The 19,562-nt window shown below is 43.5% G+C and overlaps 1 protein-coding gene across 2 annotated transcripts in view; it reads left to right on the plus strand.

The window, feature by feature from the left end:
* Positions 1-19,562, plus strand: part of GABBR2 (gamma-aminobutyric acid type B receptor subunit 2) — a 639,056-nt gene that overhangs the window by 428,735 nt on the left and 190,759 nt on the right. For both annotated transcript variants that reach the window (XM_075270993.1, XM_075270994.1), the window contains exon 9: positions 17,356-17,436. In XM_075270993.1, the coding sequence (XP_075127094.1) occupies positions 17,356-17,436 (81 nt within the window). The remainder of the gene's footprint in view (positions 1-17,355; positions 17,437-19,562) is intronic.

The raw sequence follows: 19,562 nt of genomic DNA on the forward strand, positions 1-19,562 counted from the left end.
TACAGTTCAGTGGCTGACTTATATAACACCAGTCAGAGTAACATCATTCTCAGTTAAACCTGACAGTGAATGTCTGACATTCTAAAATAAAGAAGCAATCTGGATTTATTTTTTACCATATACGATTTTTAATTGACATTAGAAGGTGTTTTTATTCTTGTTGGAAAAGTGGTTTGTTAAATCAGTGACAGCGGAAATGAGTTCAAAATAAATATTAACTGGGTATTCATGCATAATTCATCCTCAGAGTCTACATTACTTCAAACCAAATCACTCCTGTCATAATTCATGTACAGACTCCAGCTAAAATATATGCAAATAATGTCTTCTGCTTTGAAGTTTAGTGTACTTTTCTCACGTTTTAAATCAATGGCCCATCTATGGCCATAAAAAATTGCAAATCCACATTAAAGCTCTATCTTAAGCTTCTCAACTATTCTTTCATCGTGTCAATGAGTAAAAAGTTTGTATTGACTTTTCAGAATCACCTAAAGTCAGGTCTATAGCTATTAGAACACTGTCCAAGTTATTGTTATTTTAGTGTTTACACGGTATATTAGAGTTGTGACTGTAAGACTTAGGCTAAAACAATTACTCACCCTTAAAGTGGGGTACCTGTAAATGTCTAACAGGTACAAAGTGCTTTAAGGTTAATGTTGACCTCAAGCTGAAGGACTTATGGGCTATTTACATCTAAAGGGGCCCCTAGACGATCAATATTATTGCACAATATTTTGGTTTGTGCAATATAATTGATCGTATGTGGGCAATATTGAAAGGTTGTGCAATATATTGTGTGATGTTCAAAATCTTGAAAATATAATGTGCAAACGGCATAATATTGTGCCGTCTGTTGGCAATATTGTGCAACTTTTTTGTGTTAGGGAGCGTTCACACTACCGTCGGTGTCCGACATGTAGTGTCCGCTCCTAGTGTCCGCTCAAAATCTGTCACGGACACTAGGAGCGGACACTAGATGTGTCCGTGACACCTGTCATTCACTTGAATGGGCATCGGGTGCGTTCTTTTGCACTCCGTGCCCGTCCTTTCCTGTCCGCAAGAGAAGATGTCCGACTTCTCAAGCGGACAGAAGAACCCTGCATGTGTGAACGCCCCCTTAGTGATGCATATGCATGTGTATTTGGGCTTGATGGTGTTCCTTTTACCGATTTCAGGAGTAACCAAAGCAAGGAGTTCATCAAATAATTCTCCGTCGATTCGTACAAAGTTGCGGAAATCATTTGGTTCAATTACTCTCAGTTCATTGAGTAATTTGTCGTGGGTGAACTTCTCCCTATCAATAAACCACTGTTTGGCCCATTTTCTACCTTTCTATGAGCCTTTTTTCTTTCCTTTTTTACGACTTGTGGTCACTGCAATTATCACGCAACACAATTCAGTTTCACTCAACATGTTGACTTCTGACAGGGTCTGTTTGCACAATGTGGTTGTACGTCTGTGCTCATGATTGCGCAATGTATTGCACAACCTTCAATATCGCCTCCATACAGTACAATCTTTTGTACAAACCAAAATATTGTACAATAATATTGACTGTCTAGGGGCCACCGTCAAAATATTGTGCAACCCACATTGCACAATAATATTGAACGTCTATGGGTCACTTTAAGCATGTGAATATTTTTGGAATTACAGTCACTTACAGACATAGTTGCACCAATTTAAGGTGCTCAAAAGTAATTCAATGGTTTTTAACATAAATATAACCATATTTAACATTTTAAATATTTAAAATTTTATATATTTTAAAGTTAAACATTTTAACAAACTTTGCAGTGTTTTAAAGAATGTCTGTAACCATCTTACGCTAGGTTCACACCTGCATTTGGGTTTCCGTTCAGGGGGTCCACTGCTTAAAAAAGCAGCTACCCATGGAAACCCATATAATGGGATCCGCCAGGTTTCTTCCACATAAAAAGGTGCAAAAAATACAGAGAGAAAAGCGCTGCTTGCAGAACTTGTCTCACATTTTTAAAACGGAATGGGGAATGGAATCTCCAATTGGAGAGCAGGCGCAGGTGTGAACAGTGGCGTAACTACCGCGGAGGCAGCTGCCACAGGGCCAGGGACATTAGGGGGCCTGGTGACAGCCGCTACCACCGCAGTTTTTTCTTTTTTCTTAATAGTCCATTACCGGCTGGAGTTATTCCAGCCGGTAACAGGCCCTATTTACTTACTGATCCTGGTCCAGCCAGGAACAGTAATTGACACCGCGGGCCCCACAAAGACTATTATTCTACTCGGGGGTCTTTGCAGACCCCCGATTATAATGATCGGAGGCCCGGGAAATGTAAGAAACATAAAAGCTATGTTACTTACCTCTCCAGGCTCCAGGCAGGCTTCGGCCTAGTTGTCTGAGGTCACATGAACCCGGCCTGCGTCCCGGGTCATGTGACATCCGACGTCATTGAAGAAGGCCGACAGCGGAGGACTGCAACGGAGCCGGGGAACAGGTAACAGTTTTTTTTTATGTTTTTATTCCCTTGGGTCTCTGATTATTATACTCTAGGGTCTGAAAAGACCCCAGAGTATAATAATTGCTTATGGGTGTCCACAGTGGGACATAATACTGTGTGCAGAGGCCACTGAGGGACATAATACTGTGTGCAGGGGCCACTGAGGGACATAATACTGTGTGCAGGGGCCACTGAGGGACATAATACTGTGTGCAGGGGCCACTGAGGGACATAATACTGTGTGCAGGGGCCACTGAGGGACATAATACTGTGTGTAGGGGCCACTAACGGACATAATACTGTGTGCAGGGGCCACTAAGGGATATAATACTGTGTGCAGGGGCCACTAAGGGACATAATAGAGCGCGCAGGAATGCGTAGGAGGGGGTCGGTCGAGGGTGTCGGTCGGGGAGGGGGGGGGGGCATGTCAAAAGTTTGCCACGGGGCCCCGCCATTCCTAGTTATGCCACTGGGTGTCAACCTAGCTTTAGCTGTAAAAGTCTTTTTGATCAATTGCCAAAGGATACGACCATGGATGCAGAAATTTACTATGGGTTGACATTTGTCAAAGATCTGGCCAAATATTCTTTATAGAAAGGTCATCAGGCAGTGTCATATGCACGAGAATATAACCTGGCCACAATAAGGAAAGTATTATAGCTGGGTTTCTGAAAGAGTTATGATTACCTTGCCCCAACACAGTGAATGAAAGCCTTCTCTATATACTTCCCTCTATGCATACTGTTCTCTGTGTACAGGAAAAGCTGTCCATTTGCTCAAATGAACATTTATCTGTAGATAAATTTGGTAAATCAGGCACTGCCCCAATGCACTTGAAGCTGATTTGCATGGCTATCTCTGCATTTCTTCATTGGTTTATGGCCATAATGTATGTTTAGTAGAGATGAGCGAACACTAAAATGTTCGAGGTTCGAAATTCGAATCGAACAGCCGCTCACTGTTCGAGTGTTCGAATGGGTTTCGAACCCCATTATAGTCTATGGGGAACATAAACTCGTTAAGGGGGAAACCCAAATTCGTGTCTGGAGGGTCACCAAGTCCACTATGACACCCCAGGAAATGATACCAACACCCTGGAATGACACTGGGACAGCAGGGGAAGCATGTCTGGGGGCATAAAAGTCACTTTATTTCATGGAAATCCCTGTCAGTTTGCGATTTTCGCAAGCTAACTTTTCCCCATAGAAATGCATTGGCCAGTGCTGATTGGCCAGAGTACGGAACTCGACCAATCAGCGCTGGCTCTGCTGGAGGAGGCGGAGTCTAAGATCGCTCCACACCAGTCTCCATTCAGGTCCGACCTTAGACTCCGCCTCCTCCGGCAGAGCCAGCGCTGATTGGCCGAAGGCTGGCCAATGCATTCCTATGCGAATGCAGAGACTTAGCAGTGCTGAGTCAATTTTGCTCAACTACACATCTGATGCACACTCGGCACTGCTACATCAGATGTAGCAATCTGATGTAGCAGAGCCGAGGGTGCACTAGAACCCCTGTGCAAACTCAGTTCACGCTAATAGAATGCATTGGCCAGCGCTGATTGGCCAATGCATTCTATTAGCCCGATGAAGTAGAGCTGAATGTGTGTGTTAAGCACACACATTCAGCACTGCTTCATCACGCCAATACAATGCATTAGCCAGTGCTGATTGGCCAGAGTACGGAATTCGGCCAATCAGCGCTGGCTCTGCTGGAGGAGGCGGAGTCTAAGGTCGGACCTGAATGGAGACTGGTGTGGAGCGATCTTAGACTCCGCCTCCTCCAGCAGAGCCAGCGCTGATTGGCCGAATTCCGTACTCTGGCCAATCAGCGCTGGCCAATGCATTCTATTAGCCCGATGAAGTAGAGCTGAATGTGTGTGCTAAGCACACACATTCAGCACTGCTTCATCACGCCAATACAATGCATTAGCCAGTGCTGATTGGCCAGAGTACGGAATTCGGCCAATCAGCGCTGGCTCTGCTGGAGGAGGCGGAGTCTAAGGTCGGACCTGAATGGAGACTGGTGTGGAGCGATCTTAGACTCCGCCTCCTCCAGCAGAGCCAGCGCTGATTGGCCGAATTCCGTACTCTGGCCAATCAGCGCTGGCCAATGCATTCTATTAGCCCGATGAAGTAGAGCTGAATGTGTGTGCTAAGCACACACATTCAGCACTGCTTCATCACGCCAATACAATGCATTAGCCAGTGCTGATTGGCCAGAGTACGGAATTCGGCCAATCAGCGCTGGCTCTGCTGGAGGAGGCGGAGTCTAAGGTCGGACCTGAATGGAGACTGGTGTGGAGCGATCTTAGACTCCGCCTCCTCCAGCAGAGCCAGCGCTGATTGGCCGAATTCCGTACTCTGGCCAATCAGCGCTGGCCAATGCATTCTATTAGCCCGATGAAGTAGAGCTGAATGTGTGTGCTTAGCACACACATTCAGCTCTACTTCATCGGGCTAATAGAATGCATTGGCCAATCAGCGCTGGCCAATGCATTCTATTAGCTTGATGAAGCAGAGTGTGCACAAGGGTTCAAGCGCACCCTCGGCTCTGATGTAGCAGAGCCGAGGGTGCACAAGGGTTCAAGTGCACCCTCGGCTCTCCTACATCAGAGCCGAGGGTGCGCTTGAACCCTTGTGCAGCCTCAGCTCTGCTACATCAGAGCCGAGGGTGCGCTTGAACCCTTGTGCACACTCTGCTTCATCAAGCTAATAGAATGCATTGGCCAGCACTGATTGGCCAGAGTACGGAATTCGGCCAATCAGCGCTGGCCAATGCATCCCTATGGGAAAAAGTTTATCTCACAAAAATCACAATTACACACCCGATAGAGCCCCAAAAAGTTATTTTTAATAACATTCCCCCCTAAATAAAGGTTATCCCTAGCTATCCCTGCCTGTACAGCTATCCCTGTCTCATAGTCACAAAGTTCACATTCTCATATGACCCGGATTTGAAATCCACTATTCGTCTAAAATGGAGGTCACCTGATTTCGGCAGCCAATGACTTTTTCCAATTTTTTTCAATGCCCCCAGTGTCGTAGTTCCTGTCCCACCTCCCCTGCGCTGTTATTGGTGCAAAAAAGGCGCCAGGGAAGGTGGGAGGGGAATCGAATTTTGGCGCACTTTACCACGCGGTGTTCGATTCGATTCGAACATGGCGAACACCCTGATATCCGATCGAACATGTGTTCGATAGAACACTGTTCGCTCATCTCTAATGTTTAGGCCTTTATTAAAGGCCCGTACAAGACATAATTGATTTGAGAGGTATTTTAGACCTGGAAGACTTCAAAAGGAATGTATCACTATACAATACAAGTAGACATTACCCTTTTTATCTGTTCACAACTATTGATTTTATTTATTATTCTATTTACCATGCATTATTCTGATGTACACTTTTCTTCCATTTACTGTACATCTTTCCTGATATTCTCTCCTACTCTGTTAGACATGTGCTTTGTATGGAGGGAGCTGTGACGTCATCAATTGTCAGTAGAGAATGCAATGATGGGTCAGTGGTGTAATCTGTATGGGTGTCAACTTCTATTGTAATCATGTCTTAATTGTGTGTCAATCTATTATTAGGTAAAGTGCCCAGTATTAAAATTGCAGGATTTAGTACCAATTTGTTAAAATATATATTAGTGGTATAGAAATTTTAAAAATTTGAAACAAAAATTTTTAAAAAGACAAAAGTTTGGTGATACAATCCATTTAAAGAGAATTCAAGAGCTTATATTAGTCTGCTAATCCCCATTTACTACTACTACATTTATTATTTATCTGCACATTTCTATATGGGACATTTTGTAACTCTAAAATCTCTCTCAAGTCTCCTCTGATATTTCTGTTTTCTGATCTGTTTATTGTACTGGTTGCACTCATGCCCTACACCAGGGGTGCTCACACTTTTTTCAGCGTGTGAGCTACTTTATTAGCTGACCAAGGCAAAAGATCTACTAGGGCGGGGCTGGGACAGCATGTGGGCGTGGCCGGGGCGGACCTATGGACGGGCTTGTGGGCGGGGCCAGGTATGTGGGCGGGGCCAGGCAGATCGTGACAGCAGTAGACAGCGGCGTTCTGTGGCTGCGCAGGGATCACCGCTGTCTGCTTCTTCACTTAACAGGCTGAGAGTTCTCTCTGGACACTGGCAGGCTGGGGCTGCGGCAGCCCTGCCTGCCAGTGTCCGGAGATGACTCTCAGCCTGCATTGTGAACAAGCAGACACCGGGGATCCCTGCATCCCGCGATCGACCCATACGTCCTTTGTGATCTACCAGTAGATTGCGATCGACGTATTGGGCATCCCTGCCCTACACTCTCTATCCGGCATATTCTTTTGTGATGCTGAGTTCAAAGAAAAATGACATATTTTTGAATGTATGTAATATTAGCTTTTACCCGCGACTTCGTCTTTGGTGATTTGAGAATTGGGCGGACACAGATGTGTGAAACTGTGACAGTACTTTAAAAATGTGGCTGGGGTAGCAAATGTGATATTTTAGATTGTGTATGTAGTAATACAGACAATTTGTTGTTATTTTGAGAGAAGGTTTTTTTTATTTCAGCTGGTATATGGTAAAGTTGAAATGTACATACTGTATTCGGGAGCGAGGTATTTTAAGTTAATATACTTCTATGGCAACTAATATATATATATATGTATCAACCACAGGGGGGGTGTTTTTATAGTTGGTGGGAACCTGCAATCATTTGATTGCAAGTGCCCATAGTGTGCAATCCAAGTGTATTGCCGTCTATGGGAGATTGCAGCCATTAGCGTCGGGCCTCTGCGTGTAGTGGAGAGCCGGTTGCTATGGTGACCGCTCTGCAACAAAGCGATTGGCTGTACTTTTACACAGGATGTCGTGGAGGGCCGGGCCGCAGCGTCGCTCCACTCCTGCCGCTGCAGGAAGCCCGTGGTGGCAGGAAGGTTGCGATCGTGCTCCTCTACCCCTTGCCCCACTGTATACCCGGTGTATAAGATGACTCCCAAGTTTTCTGGAAAGTGTTTTTTTGGGGAAAAAGTCGTGTTATACGCCGGAACATGCAGTGAGGTTGTATGTGGTAGTGGCTGGAGGAGCAACTGAGGAACAGGGCACTGCAAGACCCTCGGCAGATAGCAGCTAATGTAATGTGCCGGCTGGCCGCCCGGCTGTGTTGTATGGCTGGGGCGGAGGACACAGGACAAAGAGCAGGGCAGCTTATATATGGAGCAGCTGTCCATAGAAGAATGTGTGCTGCGAACTTAGCGCTGAGTGTGGAGATCATGGAAAGCAGGAGGATCGCGGAAAAAGCAAGCCAGTGAAGGTACATTCGAGGGTCGGGGATGACTGTGGAATCCTGGTGTGCGGCCCAGGCTGTGTGTCCGCTGTAGTGATGTGTACGCAAGAAGTATGCATTCAGCCTCCTCACTGCAGTATAGTTTGTCTCACTGCCCAAGCAGTGTTGCGCTGATGTTCAGCAAACATGTCAGTCCCGGAGCGTCGGCTTTGGTAGGCTGCTGAGGTATATTACTGTAACGTGACTGTGTAAGGTGAGCAAATACATGTAAATGTCATTGAGTGGGGTTAGGGCTACCGTTGAGGCGGCAATAAGGAGTGTGTGAGGAAGTGTGTGTGATTCTACAGCTGGGGTTGGTAGTCCTGCTTTTGGGACTCTCCTAGCAAGAAAGCATGTTGTTTATCGGCACCAAAAGTAGCCTATATTTCAATCCCGAGCGAAAACTATGTTTGTGAAAAATTTCACGCAAATCCGTCCAGGCGTTTTAGCGTGATTGAGGAACAAACATCCAAAGTCACAAACATCCAAACACACAAACACACAAACTTTCTGTCTGAATCTATGACTATTGACTAATTTAGAAGGTTTATGGTAACTAAAGTGCAAGTCAATTTATATTTTTATTAATTTTTACAAAATTCTCCAACATGTTTTCTAATTGTGTTTAATCTTTATTGTTCAGCTTATTTTTGGAAAGTCTGACTTAAGCATCCAGTCAATTAGAAATATACAAAGCACTTAGCTTCTTTCCTTTCACTTCCTTAAAATCTAGAGTAAATTACATCGCTACTATTTAAAGTCCATTAATGTTATACAGAAAGGAAGCCAGTTATCCAATTTAACTCAGTAGTGCATTTTAGGTACTGAGATTGAGAACATAGTACAACATATAAAGAGGACCTTTCATCAGATTGGGCACAGGCAGTTATATATACTGCTGGAAAGCTGACAGTGCGCTGAATTCAGCGCACTGTCTGCTTTCCCGATCTGTGCCCCGGGTAAAGCGCTATCGGTCCCCTGTAACGTAGCGCTTTACAGACAGAAGGGTGTTTCTGACAGTTAGCCAGGGACGCCCTTCTGCCCAGCAGCGCCTATCGCGCTGCACAGTGTGAGCGGGGAGGAACACCCCCTCCCTCTGCTCACACAGCTCGTCCATAGACGAGTATTATCAGGAGTGGGAGGGGGGAGTTCCTCCCCGCTCCACAGTACAGTGCAGTAGGCGCTGCTGGGTAGAAGGATGTACCTGGCTGACTGTCAGAAATGCCCTTCTGACTATAAAGCGCTACGGTACCGGAACCGATAGCGCTTTACCCGGGGCACAGATCGGGACAGCTTTCTAGCAGTATTTAGAACTGCCTGTGCCCGATCTGATGAAAGGTCCTCTTTAAGTAAAATTCATAGGGATTTAAGATAGAATTTTTAGGACCTGATTTATTTGTTGCGAAACATCTTTTGGAAAAACAAGGACTATGTATGCTATAATTTATAAAGGAGAATATCCTATACCAAATAGTATATTTCTATTTCTTAAAAAGGACCTGTCAAGAATGTTGTCATATTACATATTAAACATACTATCTTCCAAGAAACTTATGAACAAATAGAGAACTGGGTGTTACCATTTTACTTGTGAAAAGGCCATCTCCTACTGGCATCTCTGATGGGACAATGCACCCAGTTGTCAATTTACACAACACATTTCTAGTATTACAAACAGAGAAATGGTCACCTTTATTGTTTGCAGTTTCTATAGTTGAAGATTGAAAATTAATGTAATTATAATTATTGCAAACTACTGTATTTATGCATTAAAAGTACATCCAACCAAATACTGTACCTGCTGATATTGGTTGGTTAATACTGTTCAACCATCCTTATCATTCCAAATCTGTGCATTTACGATAGCTCAGGGGTAGATAGGAATATACACTCACCGGCCACTTTATTAGGTACACCATGCTAGTAACGGGTTGGACCCCCTTTTGCCTTCAGAACTGCCTCAATTCTTCGTGGCATAGATTCAACAAGGTGCTGGAAGCGTTCCTCAGAGATTTTGGTCCATATTGACATGATGGCATCACACAGTTGCCGCAGATTTGTCGGCTGCACATCCATGATGCGAATCTCCCGTTCCACCACATCCCAAAGATGCTCTATTGGATTGAGATCTGGTGACTGTGGAGGCCATTGGAGTACAGTGAACTCATTGTCATGTTCAAGAAACCAGTCTGAGATGATTCCAGCTTTATGACATGGCGCATTATCCTGCTGAAAGTAGCCATCAGATGTTGGATACATTGTGGTCATAAAGGGATGGACATGGTCAGCAACAATACTCAGGTAGGCTTTGGCGTTGCAACGATGCTCAATTGGTACCAAGGGGCCCAAAGAGTGCCAAGAAAATATTCCCCACACCATGACACCACCACCACCAGCCTGAACCGTTGATACAAGGCAGGATGGATCCATGCTTTCATGTTGTTGACGCCAAATTCTGACCCTACCATCCGAATGTCGCAGCAGAAATCGAGACTCATCAGACCAGGCAACGTTTTTCCAATCTTCAATTGTCCAATTTGGATGAGCTTGTGCAAATTGTAGCCTCAGTTTCCTGTTCTTAGCTGAAAGGAGTGGCACCCGGTGTGGTCTTCTGCTGCTGTAGCCCATCTGCCTCAAAGTTCGACGTACTGTGCGTTCAGAGATGCTCTTCTGGCTACCTTGGTTGTAACGGGTGGCTATTTGAGTCACTGTTGCCTTTCTATCAGCTCGAACCAGTCTGGCCATTCTCCTCTGACCTCTGGCATCAACAATGCATTTCCGCCCACAGAACTGCCGCTCACTGGATGTTTTTTCTTTTTCGGACCATTCTCTGTAAACCCTAGAGATGGTTGTGCGTGAAAATCCCAGTAGATCAGCAGTTTCTGAAATACTCAGACCAGCCCTTCTGGCACCAACAACCATGCCACGTTCAAAGGCACTCAAATCACCTTTCTTCCCCATACTGATGCTCGGTTTGAACTGCAGGAGATTGTCTTGACCATGTCTACATGCCTAAATGCACTGAGTTGCCGCCATGTGATTGGCTGATTAGAAATTAAGTGTTAACGAGCAGTTGGACATGTGTACCTAATAAAGTGGCCGGTGAGTGTAGTTATCCTATTACAAGTAGCTGATTTTTTTTTTTATACTAAAATAAATACCAACTACTGAGGAGAAGTAAACACATACAATATGCATAAAGAAGGCATGAGACCTTTGACATCAAATATGACAAACATCTACATAAATATGTTGGTAAAATATTTTTTTACAACTATCATTTGAAAAATATATCCAGCTGCATGCATTGCCTGATAGAAGTCAATGCTTTGTGCTATCACAACTTCTAAGGGATTGTCAGACTACTGTCAAAAAATTGTCACAACTAGTATTATCATTTAGCCGCAGTAATCATGTCATTATATAACTACTCTAATCACACTATAAAAAAAAAAACACTTTCACTATCCACTCCATTTTATAGGATATAAATAATTCAAACTAAAAAGAAATAAAAAATTAAATGATAAAAGGTTTCCTGAAATTTATTTTCATTGTTCCCTTTATGAGTGGAAGCAAATCTACTAGTAGATAATGGAAACAATTTCCTAGTACAAAGGTGTCGTAAATACTGTAGAAACGTCAATGAATTAAATTACACTTACATTAGGTTCACACTAATGCTCATGTCTCCGTCATTCAGGTCCGTATGGGGACCTAAAAGACAGAGACCCTGTTCTTTTAAAAAGATTGTTACCCACGGAAACTAGCGCATCCCATAGACTAAATTGAGGTCCGCTGGGTGTACCGACAGTTTTATACTGAAACCGGTGGAGACTCCAATCCAGCCTTACAGTGTAATTCAAGGGATTTGGTTTGTTCTTGATGTCATCTGCTACCACCTAAATATCCCAACTTAAATATGGAGTAATATTTTAGTATGTATTCTGATAAAGCAGTAGATAGGGGGCAACCTAAATGACCAAAATGCTGTGACACTATATGTGCCTATTTCTAGGTGTCAGATTTAAACCATCATTTACACTAGAAAACTGTCATAAATGATATGCAACACTTTACCTTGCACAGTATGATTATTAGATATGATCATGTGATGTAATCTTTGACGTTAACCTTACAGGAAGTTGAAGAATTCAGACAGGAGGGTCCTGCATACATTTGGGAAAATGTATTAAGCTGTAGGGATAAGAAGATTGTCGTATTAAAGGGCTACTTGTTTATCTTCTGCAAAAAGGATGTTGCAAATTGTACTGTACTAATGCAATGTAAATCAGACAAATTAGAAATTTATATGGCATTCCAGGCAAAGATGATACTAGTCAGTGTAGGGCTTAGTTTATAGCTAATGTTTTTAGAGTTTCTAACATTACCCTGATTTGCACTGATCTCTGTGGCTCTGTACTATATGCAGTTGTAGCTGGAGTGTTTCTTTGATTTATATTTCTCAACCATCTGATATTTTTAAATATTTATTTTTAATTAATTGTTTTTATCCTTTAAATCCTTTTACTCTTTAATTTTCTCATATAATTTTACAGTCACTTCTTATAATTATAAAAAGATGCATCAAAAGCAAAAAATGTTTCACAAAATAAAAAATACACTTAAATAGTGGCGATACAAAACATGTTTTTGTTTTTATGTATCATAATCTGTGACTGTTAGTTTCTTATTTGAAAAAAAAAAGTCTGTTGTTTAGGCAATTTTTGTTGTTCACCTAATACACAGTTTAGCCTGCACTAATCTGAAAAAAAATGTAAGTGTTTTTATTTTTTTGCTGCGCAGATATATAGTATTGCAGTCTGGGCTAATCTAAAACAAAAATAGTTGTTTTTTCTTTTCTTTTTTTGCCATGTTCACTCAGTTCATACTATTATTTAATGGGTCTTTTTCTGTTCTGCTCACCAAATACCAAATAAAAAAAGTGTTAATCTGGAAAAATATAAATTTTTTAGACTTTTTTTTTTTATTTACATATATGCAGTATTTAAGCCTATGATAATCTTTTTTTTTTTTTAAAAAAAAAAAAAAACAGATTAAAGATGAATTTCGTGAAATAGTTTTGTTTTTTAAAAAACACATACAGTGCCAGAATTTTTCCCAATCATTATAATCGAGCACTGTGCAGTAAAAAAAAAAAAATTGTGGAAAAAAAAACTAGACAGGGAATAGGCAAAAGAAGAGGGATGAAGAAACATGAGTGCAAGTAATAGCAATAAGAATATGGGTGGCAACAGGATTGTTGTACTTCCTGAGAATGAGATGAATTTTTTTATTGTTTAGCTTATTCATCTCCAGGAGAAGATATTGGAGGGTATTGCATCCGAGAGTGAAGGGATCTTGATTCATGTGCAAGCAGAGGAGGAAGACTGTTGGTGATAGAGGTAGTAGTGACAGTAGGTGTGGCACTACTACTGGTAATTGTTCTGGTAGGGCATTTAGGAGGAATTCTGGAGGTGGAAATTCTAAGGGTGTGCATGGCCATGATGAGTCAGAAAAAGCAGAAATGATGATTCTTTTGTGGATAGGACCAAGCAGCCGGTTCAACGTGATAAGGTGACATCAGATGAAGGTGGTGGCAGTGGTCATAGTAGTGATTCCAGCTATTGTGCAAGTCCAACATCCAAAAAAGGCTGCCCAAGTCTGACCAGGACAACAAATGGAGAAGATGATCCGCGCTCAAAGGTCGTACAGGAAAAGTGAGAAGCAATCGTTTGAACAAGAGCAGCTTTAATGCAGCAGCTGCTCTTATTCAAACGATTGCTTCTCGCTTTTCCTGTATGACCTTTGAGCGCGGATCCTCTTCTCCATTTGTTGTTCTGTTTGCCTTCCGGGTTTCCGGTGTTTGCTGATGGAACCGCTGCCACTCTCACCAGAATCATTCATCTCACAATTGTGTCTCCGGGTGTTGTGATCCTGTCACAACCCCATCAGGAGAGAGGCCTACCGGTCGTTCTTTATTATGACAAGATTTGTCACATTTCAACAGTGTAATATTGCACTTAGTGCGCTCGTTGTCTCTTTTGTTCCTTTTGCAATTCTGACCAGGGGAAGCCCGCAGGGCAAGGGTGTCGGTGATAGTGGTGGTAGGAGTAGGCATGTTTCTGCTGGTGGAAGCAATTAGACGCAGTAATCTCCTGTGCGGGAATTTTATTGTACGTTGGCAAAGGAAAAATCCATGGCAATATGCAAGATCTGCAAGCAGAAACTTATCTGTAGCCATGCAGGATCAAATGTAGGAACATCTTTATGTTTGCATATAAAAAGGCATCACTATCTTATTTGGAAAAGTAAGCTTGGCAATGACACTGGCAGGGAAAGTGAGCAAGACAGTACTAGTCCTTCTCTCTGTCATCTTGTAGCCAGGCCACATGGTCTTCATTATCATCATTATCATCATCTCCTCCTCTTTCATGGCAACATCAGTCACCTATAATGGAATGTGTGTCCAGGAAACAGTAATGTGCTCCCAATCATCACCAATGTGTAGCACTGCTATGTGGTTCTACAATTAATAAACCTGAATCAGAGGAGCTGGATCAAAGCCTGGATCACACAGCGGATCAGATGCTGCTTTGCTGTATCCTGCAGCAAGCATCCTGCTGGATGGCTCCTAGCCAACTCCAACTAGCCAGTGTTGACAGTAACAATGGCAACAATATTGTTACTGTGCTATGGATAAGATGAATAATACATTGCCACTGTATGGCATGTGTCCTTAATCTAGTGGTTTGCCAGTGGTGTAAAAGTCTCTGCACATTACAGCCATTTTTATGTCACAAAGAAACACCCTGATCAATTTGCCGCAACAAAATGGTCTGCCTATGCAGCACCTTATCTGCAATCTTCCAACTCGATGGAATGCCACCTTAAAAATGCTAGAGCATCCTTGTGTTCAGCAGTAGGTGGTGAGCGATTATTGCATACAGCAGAACACAGGGATAAAGTGTTAGTTTCAAGATATATTATTGGAGGCTCATAAGGGAAGTGTGCCGGCTTCTAAAGCTCTTTGAAAAATCCACCAAGTTTGTCAACAGAGGCAACTTCAGCATCAGTGATGTGATCCCTCTATTGTACATCTTGTAGGAGGCACTTAAATTCATGCAACAAAGAACAGAAGAGGAAACCACCTGTAAGTCAACACTGTGTTGATGGAGGGTGATGAGGATCTGGGTCAGGGTTATTATGGTAGAGGAACTGGGACTCCTAGACTGGAAGAGGAGGAAGACTCTTCCTTGGATGCATAGAGGGCCCTTATCTGTTTCAGGATGATGATGATGACAATGACCACACTGGCCAAAAACACACATATGCTACTAAGCATGGCAGGCTCTATGAATGGCAGTGTTCTTAGATCCTTGCTGTAAAGACAAAATGCAGGATTTCTTCCCAAAGGGTAGAAAAATTAGAATATTATCAGATAGGCTGAATCCCCAGCTTACCACAGAATTTAGAGACCACTTCAATTGCTAGTTACATGTGAATCCAGGTGTCCTTTGCCCACTCATAGTCCACCTCACTCAGCCAGCACTCCACTTCCAATTGTCAGAAGGAGCAAAATCAGCAGCATTAGCAGCCAGACCCAGTACGGTATCTGAAAGATGATGAACCAGAAACTTCATCTCACAGCTAGAATTGAGCGAGTACTGTTCGGATCAGCCGATCCGAACAGCACGCACGCATTGAAATGAATGGAAGCACCTGGTACTTCCGGTTTGACGGCAGCCGGCCGCTTAACCCCCCGCGTGCCGGCTGCGTGCATTGATTTCAATGCGTGCGTGCTGTTCGGATCGGCTGATCCGAACAGTACTCGCTCAACTCTACTCACAGCACCAATCGGAGCCACAAAAGGCAACTGACACCCACCAGCTGCATCAGCAGGTACAGTCATACCTAGAGTGAACCTATATTCCAGCAGATAACTGTGAACCCATGGAATTCAGATCCAATAAATTAGAGCAATGAAAGGAGCTGACCCAGTTTGCCATGGGGGTTTTATCTTGTTGAGCCTCAATTGTAATGGCTGAATTGTAATAGTTCAGTACTGCCTATAGTGTTGGAACACCTAAATGGACAAAATTTTCCATAGCTAGCTTAGAAAAATTACAATTGTCAAAATGAATTAGGCATAGATTCATAAGGATTTTCAAACACCTCTGGCTGTTTCCTCTGAATAGTGGTGTCACTCTCTCCCTTTGGGATTATGTTCCATTTTCTCTACTGCTGCTGATGCTGCCTCATGCTCCAATATAACTACCACCACTGCCATGACTCAGCCAATCATGTCTGGAGGCCTGATCAATTATATTATGCTACAAATGTTGCCACAGCTGCCACAGCTACCACCACTACCACCACTCTGCCAGACATGTCCTGAGATCTGGTCCATTACATTCCTGTATACCAGACTGTTAGTGCCACAGTGTTGGCATAACAAAAAAATATATATATATAGACTTCACATCTGCTCCCATCAACTTTTCTACTAGGATCACAACCACAAATTTTTCATCCAAATAACAACAGGCATGCAGCAGGCTAATTTTTCTACAAAACCATTGTCTTTTACAATATAACCACTATGTGTGTCTGAAAAAACCTCATGCAAGCACCTTTTACCCTAATAAAAGAGTAATTTTTAGAGCATTTTAAATGTTAAACTTGTAAACGTTAGTGGCAGAGGAGTGTGTGGTTAAACACCGAGTTTGCATCCACTGCTTGACATCAGTTTTTTCGTAGACATACATGCTACATTCACCTCGACATAACTTTGGCTGTGTTTGCCTTAATGAGCTAGAATTTGGATAGAAAGGAGAGTGTTTTACACTATGTTTTAGAACATACCTCCATAGCACAGGTGAAAATAAAAAAAAAATTGTAATATATCTTATTAGGGAGATCATCTTCCTTCTCCTATTATTATGCTGTTCTCCTGCTCCTTATCTTCAATTTGACTGCTTTGTTTACATTATTATATTATATTTATCTTAAGACATAGACCTCTATGGAGGGAGAAGGAGAGAGGGAGAGTCCCCTGCAGGATGGTTTATTGATTTACTGTCTCATTAACAGCCTGCTATCTACAACTTAGCAGTGTTAAAAAAAAGCAAGGAATACCAGAGTGCAACTCCAGCAATTTTTTAAGTGTCTTTTCTAAGCTTCTTTCCTTCTTTCTAATCTGGAGAAAGTAACTGCTTGCAAAATGAATAAGAAAACATATTATTTAATTAATTTTTAAAAAAGTGTATTATTTCATATTCTAACCTGTACTATTATTCATTTATGAAAAGTTGTTTATAACTGGAGGTACGCTATAGCTATAAGATATAAGGTGTGCTTCATACCGAACTTGTTTGACCTGAAACAAATCTTGGACATGGGCCACCCAAACCTGAAAAGAAATGAATCTTGAGAGGTTTCGGACAACTCTACCAATTGCCTTATTTGTTACTATATAGCTCCCTTGCAGAGCAAATGTAAAGTGTGAATCAACTAGGGTAACCTAATTCTTCCTCCCTTTGTCTTTACAGATGGTAAAGAAGTGAAAGTTGGCGAATACAACGCAGTAGCTGACAGCCTTGAACTTATAAATGATACTATCAGATTTCAAGGTATATCAACAAATACATAATGTACAGTAAATAATGTAAAAATACAATGCACAATAGAGTAAATATCAGACACTAAATGTATATACAATATTGTACATAAGCGAGGGTGTCATTATTGGGGAATAGAGGTTGCAGTCCTACCATGTCGTAAACTATGAGTAGCCCAAAAAGTCCTTCTAACTCAGCATGAGGAAACCATTATTATAAATAATGCATAATAATTGAGAGTCTTTAAAATATTTTATATTAAGGACTAGAGATGAGCGAACACTAAAATGTTCGAGGTTCGAAATTCGATTCGAACAGCCGTTCACTGTTCGAGTGTTCGAATGGGTTTCGAACCCCATTATAGTCTATGGGGAACATATACTCGTTAAGGGGGAAACCCAAATTCGTGTCTGGAGGGTCACCAAGTCCACTATGACACCCCAGGAAATGATACCAACACCCTGGAATGACACTGGGACAGCAGGGGAAGCATGTTTGGGGGCATAAAAGTCACTTTATTTCATGGAAATCCCTGTCAGTTTGCGATTTTTGCAAGCTAACTTTTCCCCATAGAAATGCATTGGCCAGTGCTGATTGGCCAGAGTACGGAACTCGACCAATCAGCGCTGGCTCTGCTGGAGGAGGCGGAGTCTAAGATCGCTCCACACCAGTCTCCATTCAGGTCCGACCTTAGACTCCGCCTCCTCCGGCAGAGCCAGCGCTGATTGGCCGAAGGCTGGCCAATGCATTCCTATGCGAATGCAGAGACTTAGCAGTGCTGAGCCAGTTCTGCTCAACTACACATCTGATGCACACTTGGCACTGCTACATCAGATGTAGCAATCTGATGTAGCAGAGCCGAGGGTGCACTAGAACCCCTGTGCAAGCTCAGTTCACGCTAATAGAATGCATTGGCCAGCGCTGATTGGCCAGAGTACGGAACTCGACCAATCAGCGCTGGCTCTGCTGGAGGAGGCGGAGTCTAAGATCGCTCCACACCAGTCTCCATTCAGGTCCGACCTTAGACTCCGCCTCCTCCAGCAGAGCCAGCGCTGATTGGCCGAATTCCGTACTCTGGCCAATCAGTGCTGGCCAATGCATTCTATTGGCGTGATGAAGCAGTGCTGAATGTGTGTGTTTAGCTCAACTACACCGGTGGAGTAGTTGAGCTAAGCACACAGATTCAGCTCTGCTTCAATCAGCGCTGGCCAATGCATTCTATTAGCTTGATGAAGCAGAGTGTGCACAAGGGTTCAAGCGCACCCTCGGCTCTGATGTAGCAGAGCCGAGGCTGCACAAGGGTTCAAGCGCACCCTCGGCTCTGATGTAGCAGAGCCGAGGCTGCACAAGGGTTCAAGCGCACCCTCGGCTCTGATGTAGCAGAGCCGAGGGTGCACAAGGGTTCAAGCGCACCCTCGGCTCTGATGTAGCAGAGCCGAGGCTGCACAAGGGTTAAAGCGCACCCTTGGCTCTGATGTAGAAGAGCTGAGGGTGCACAAGGGTTCAAGCGCACCCTCGGCTCTGATGTAGCAGAGCCGAGGGTGCACAAGGGTTCAAGCGCACCCTCGGCTCTGATGTAGAAGAGCCGAGGGTGCACAAGGGTTCAAGCGCACCCTCGGCTCTGATGTAGCAGAGCCGAGGCTGCACAAGGGTTCAAGCGCACCCTCGGCTCTGATGTAGCAGAGCTGAGGCTGCACAAGGGTTCAAGCGCACCCTCGGCTCTGATGTAGCAGAGCCGAGAGTGCACAAGGGTTCAAGCGCACCCTCGGCTCTGATGTAGCAGAGCCAAGGCTGCACAAGGGTTCAAGCGCACCCTCGGCTCTGATGTAGCAGAGCCGAGGGTGCACTTGAACCCTTGTGCACCCTCGGCTCTGCTACATCAGAGCCGAGGGTGCGCTTGAACCCTTGTGCACACTCTGCTTCATCAAGCTAATAGAATGCATTGGCCAGCGCTGATTGAAGCAGAGCTGAATCTGTGTGCTTAGCTCAACTACTCCACCAGTGTAGTTGAGCTAAACACACACATTCAGCACTGCTTCATCACGCCAATAGAATGCATTGGCCAGCACTGATTGGCCAGAGTACGGAATTCGGCCAATCAGCGCTGGCTCTGCTGGAGGAGGCGGAGTCTAAGGTCG

Source organism: Leptodactylus fuscus, chromosome 4, assembly GCF_031893055.1.
Source record: "Leptodactylus fuscus isolate aLepFus1 chromosome 4, aLepFus1.hap2, whole genome shotgun sequence".
Taxonomy (NCBI): Eukaryota; Metazoa; Chordata; class Amphibia; order Anura; family Leptodactylidae; genus Leptodactylus; species Leptodactylus fuscus.